The sequence below is a fragment of the Rattus rattus genome, chromosome 6 (genome assembly GCF_011064425.1).
Source record: "Rattus rattus isolate New Zealand chromosome 6, Rrattus_CSIRO_v1, whole genome shotgun sequence".
Lineage (NCBI taxonomy): Eukaryota > Metazoa > Chordata > Mammalia > Rodentia > Muridae > Rattus > Rattus rattus.
Window position 1 is genome coordinate 30967245 of NC_046159.1, and position 4855 is coordinate 30972099.

The window sequence follows — 4855 nt, forward strand, 5'->3', positions numbered from 1 at the left end:
AATAAAATGTTTTAAAAAAAAAATGGTTCTGGGAATGGTGGCATATGCCTTTAGTCCTTGTACTCTGGGGCAGAGGCAGGCAGATCTCTATGAGCTCAAGGCTAGCCTGGTCTACACAGCATATTCCAGGCCAGCCAGAGCTACATGGAAAGACTCTGCCTAAAAGAAAAAATTCCTTATAACATCAAATGTTGGATGTTTCCTTTCTTATTTTTCATTTGCTGAGCTATTTACATATGAAGAAAATTAACCAAAGTGAAATTAACAACGCATTGTTCTTCCTCTAGGGAAAGAGATGGAGGCTTCAGGATCTTCTTCCCAGTTTCCAGACAGCAGTGCGGTCCACAGAGAAACAGAGGATCTGAACCGTAGGTTTGCCTCCTCAGACCCTGAGCACAGCCTCCTAGGGGAGACTCCAGCGTGGATGGGGCCGTCATTAAAGACCCTGCTGGATCACGTGGCATTACGGCCACGTCAAAGCGGTAGCAGAGAAGAGATTTTCCATACACGGAAAATCTTGCTCCCACCTGTTCCCCACATTTCCTAGTCGAGCAGGTCCTCAGCCGCTCCCCAAATTTCGAGAAGTTTCTGGATTCCTTGCGTTAGAAGTGGGAAGAGTCTCTAAAGGGTGGGGAGGGTCTCACGCCCCTGCTGTTGAAGGAAGGGAGAGTTTAGGGCTTGATCATAGACTGCCCTCTGTGGGACTTGGAGAATCCTGAATCGGAACCTGCTCTGAGTCTGGGTATCTCCAGGTGGGGTAGGATGCAGGGCAAAGCAAGCCTCTTTTCTAGAGTCTATGCAGAGGAATGTTTGCCTTAGGCTGTCATTGACTCCCCGACCCCTACCCAAGGGTCTCTAAGAACCTTGATCTTATATACCTCCCATCAGCCTTGGATTCTCAGGAGAGTAATCCTCCCTCTCGGCTTGATGAGTGCTCCCTGAAGAGGCTGTACTAGAGCTAGGGATGGGGCAAGGGGCAAGAAAAACTCATCATCTTGCCTGTGTGCCTCCAGACCCAGAGACAGAATTCCACAAGCAACATGGGAAGGCCCGGGAACGCTATGAGAGAGACAAGTCTTCCTCCTCATCCTCATCCTCCTCTTCCTCCTCTTCCTCCTCATCTTCTTCCTCCTCCTCAGGTATAGCAAACATTCTTAGGACTGGAATGTAATTTAATGGTACAGTGCTTGCCTTGTCTATAAAGAGCTATGTGTTGCTTTAATCCCAGCATTTAGGAGGCAGAGACTGGCAGATCTCTGAGTTCAAGGCCAGTCTGGGATACAGAGCAAGCTCTACGACAATCAGAAACTCTGTCTTGAAAAGACAAAAAGTAGAAAATAAAAATAAAAATAAATAAATTTAGAAAACACATAGGACTGAGTTTATAACAACATCGAGACTATCATTCAAAGAATGCGTATGTAAACCAGACACTCTTCCAATTCCTTTGTGTGTAAGAACTCAACCAATTGTCACAGGACCCCATTGAAGAAAATGTAGTACTACTGTTAGTCTCATGTTACAGGTGAGGCACAGGGAGGCTATGTTGCCCACATTGAAAAGGAAGGCTCGGTAACAAACCTGAGAGTCCTTGAAGGTCTTTCTGGGACTGGAGAACGTACGGGAGCGGCCGCTCTGTCTGTTCAGCTGGAGCTTCAGCACCGTGGTCTAGTTCACATGGTGGGCCTGAGCTTACTATTTTATTTGCTGAAAGATTCCTCAGCTTGGGCTGAGGTGTAGCTCTGCTGGTACTTGTTTAGCACAGCCCTGGGCTACATGCACAGCACAAAAAACAGCACAGCGCAGCACAGCAGCAGCACAGCTCAGCACAGCACAGCACAGCACAGCTCAGCACAGCTCAGCACAGCACAGCACAGCACAGCACAGCACAGCTCAGCACAGCACAGCACCACAGCACAGCACAGCCCAGCACAGCACAGCACAGCACAGCACAGCACAGCACAGCCCAGCACAGCCCACCTCAGCCCAGCACAGCACAGCACAGCACAGCACAGCACAGCACAGCACAGCCACAGCACAGCCCAGCACAGCACAGCACAGCACAGCACAGCACAGCACAGCACAGCACAGCACAGCACAGCACAGCACAGCCACAGCACAGCACAGCTCAGCCAGCCTCAGCACAGCACAGCCCAGCCACACATAACACAGCACAGCACAGCACAGCACAGCACAGCACAGCACAGCACAGCACAGCACAGCACAGCACAGCACAGCACAGCACAGCACAGCACAGCACAGCACAGCACAGCACAGACCCGCACAGCCCAGCCCAACCCAGCCCAGCCCAGCACAGCACAGCACAGCACAGCACAGCACAGCACAGCACAGCACAGCACAGCACAGCACAGCCCAGCCCAGCTCAGCCCAGCCCAGGACAGCACAGCACAGCACAGCACAGCACAGCACAGCACAGCACAGCCAGCTCAGCACAGCACAGCACAGCACAGCACAGCACAGCACAGCACAGCACAGCACAGCTCAGCACAGCACAGCACAGCTCAGCACAGCACAGCTCAGCACAGCACAGCACAGCACAGCACAGCACAGCACAGCACAGCACAGCACAGCACAGCACAGCTCAGCTCAGCACAGCACAGCTCAGCACAGCACAGCTCAGTTCACAGCACAGCTCAGCACAGCACAAACCTGGTATGGTGACAGGCATGTATAATCCTACCACCCGGAAGTAGAGGCATGAGGAGCAGAAGTGCATGGTCATCCTTAGCCAGCCTGGGCTACAGAATAAACAACTACTAAATAAAACCAAAGATGGTGGCATACACTTAAATACACTTATATTACCCATGGAAGGCAGAGACAGAGAGATGAACGGGCTTTTCCAGACTAGCCTGGACTACATAGGAAACCTGCCCAAAGCATGCAGAAATAAAACAAACCAACCATCTAGAACCCAAATTTATGTTACGAATAAATCCTGGGCAAAGCTAAAATAATGCCAGTTACTTGCTGATGGAACAAGTTTTGTTTTATTTATAGTTTCTATCTTGTTTGATATTTTGCAGTGAAGATACTTTTTCTCTCTCACTGATGTATATGTGTAAAACAGAGAAAAAAGGGAAATAGTTGGGCCTGGAGACACATGCCTGTGATTCCAGCACTCAGAGGAGACAGACTGTCACAAATCCAAGGCCATTCTGGTCTACACAGTGAGTTCCAGACCAGCCAGGACTGTATTATATAGTGAGGCCCTGTTCCAAAAGTAAAAAGGGGTAGGAATAAAGTCACTCAAAAATTTATTCATTAAGATAAACATACTTTTGAACATGCTTCCCACACACATAATAAATATTTTTAAAATTAAGAAAAATTTCAAAGAGGACATGTACAGTTTCTACACAAACGCCACATCGTTGTGTGTACAGGACTGCTATGGCCATGGATTTTGGTGTGTGTGGCACGTCTTAGAACCTTCTCCCCAAGGATACTGAGGGACACCTTGACTGCCAGACAGATCTTCCTCTGTGTCAGGCGAAATTACATAACACTGACTTGGAAGCACAGCTAACTTGATCTTCTGGAATTTTTTAATGAATACACAATTGACCAGGAAGTCCCCAAGCATAGGGAGGGAACTCATCTAGGGCCATCTCGGAATTCCTGGGAGAAAGCCCTGTAGACAGAAACTTCTGGCTCTGAATTCTTAGTCCACTGACTAGTCTCAGGAATTCACACCTCAGCCATGCTTTCCTGCCCTCCAGGCTCCTTCCTGTTCCAGGTGAGGCAGCCTGAGGTAGTGGATGATGCAGGCTGTGATCTTCAGGAGCTTAGGTGGTTGGACGGACAGACATCGTCCAGCCATCACGGTGACTGACTCAAGTCAGTGAGGGCCTAAGCAGCATGAATAGGGTTTCTCTAGGACGTGTGATATCCGCTTAGCTTCACAATCAAGGAGACAAGTCGGAAGACATTCCAGGCCAGTAGAACACATGACAACACCCAGGGTCATAGGATGTCATGAGGACAGGGACGGTACAGCCTTGCGCTTGGCGGACTCCGTAGGATGGCGTGTCATGGAACTTGGTTGCCTCCTCAGAAAAGCTTCTCTAGGCAGCAGCAGAGGTAGGCCTCAGTCACAGAACATGGAGAGGACAGAAAGTTAGAGGCCACTGTCCTAACCTGCAGACAGGCAGAGCTCCTTCCTCCACAGAGTGGGAGCACTGAAAATGTCCACCAGAGCCATCGTGGTTGTGGTTCCTTCCGGCTGAGGCCCTACAGCTTGTGTTTGCCCCTCACAGACAGCAGCGATGAGGACAAGCACTCCAGAGGTCCGAGGAAACACAGAAGGAAGCTGCACAGAGACAGCTCTCCTGGTAAGCAGCAGGCTTCCTACCTTTCCTTTGTTTTCTGCCTCAACTGCTGAGCTTTCTCAGTGGGGCCCTGTGAAGAGGTGCCTCACAGAGTTGGTCTACGGGATGAAAGGGAAATAGCCTACGTAACACCCTACAATAGCCACAAGCACTGGACAGAAGCGGAAGCTGGGTCTGTCTTCGTGACAGTCATGGTTGTTACTTTTTGTTTGTTTGAGGCAGGGTTTCACTGTGTGACCTTGGCGATCCTAGGACTCTCTATGGAGGCCAGGAAAGCATGCGCCATCATACCCTTCTTTGTTTCTGATGAGCGCTTCTCCAGCTCTGAGGTGATGGGCGCCAAGTCACAGAACTCAACTGGTCTCATATGTATTTGCAGCAAAGTCATACAGAGGGCTGGAGAGTCGGCTCAGTGGTTAAGAGCACTGACTGCTCTTCCAGAGGTCCTGAGTTCAATTCCCAGCAACCACATGGTGACCCACAACCATCTGTAATGAGATCTG

At 49.8% G+C, this 4855-nt stretch overlaps 1 protein-coding gene across 3 annotated transcripts in view; it reads left to right on the top strand.

The window, feature by feature from the left end:
* Nucleotides 1-277: 277 nt before the first annotated feature.
* The window catches only part of Tmem40 (transmembrane protein 40), a 12658-nt gene continuing 8080 nt past the window's right edge, over nucleotides 278-4855 (top strand). Inside the window, exons 1-3 of one of the 3 annotated variants that reach the window (XM_032907427.1) lie at nucleotides 278-368; nucleotides 1014-1139; nucleotides 4281-4355. In XM_032907427.1, coding sequence (XP_032763318.1) covers nucleotides 296-368; nucleotides 1014-1139; nucleotides 4281-4355 — 274 coding nt within the window. In that variant the 5' untranslated portion in view covers nucleotides 278-295. Of the gene's footprint in view, nucleotides 369-1013; nucleotides 1142-4280; nucleotides 4356-4855 lie in introns of all 3 variants that reach the window. The other 2 variants (XM_032907425.1, XM_032907426.1) reach the window with 2 other exon arrangements.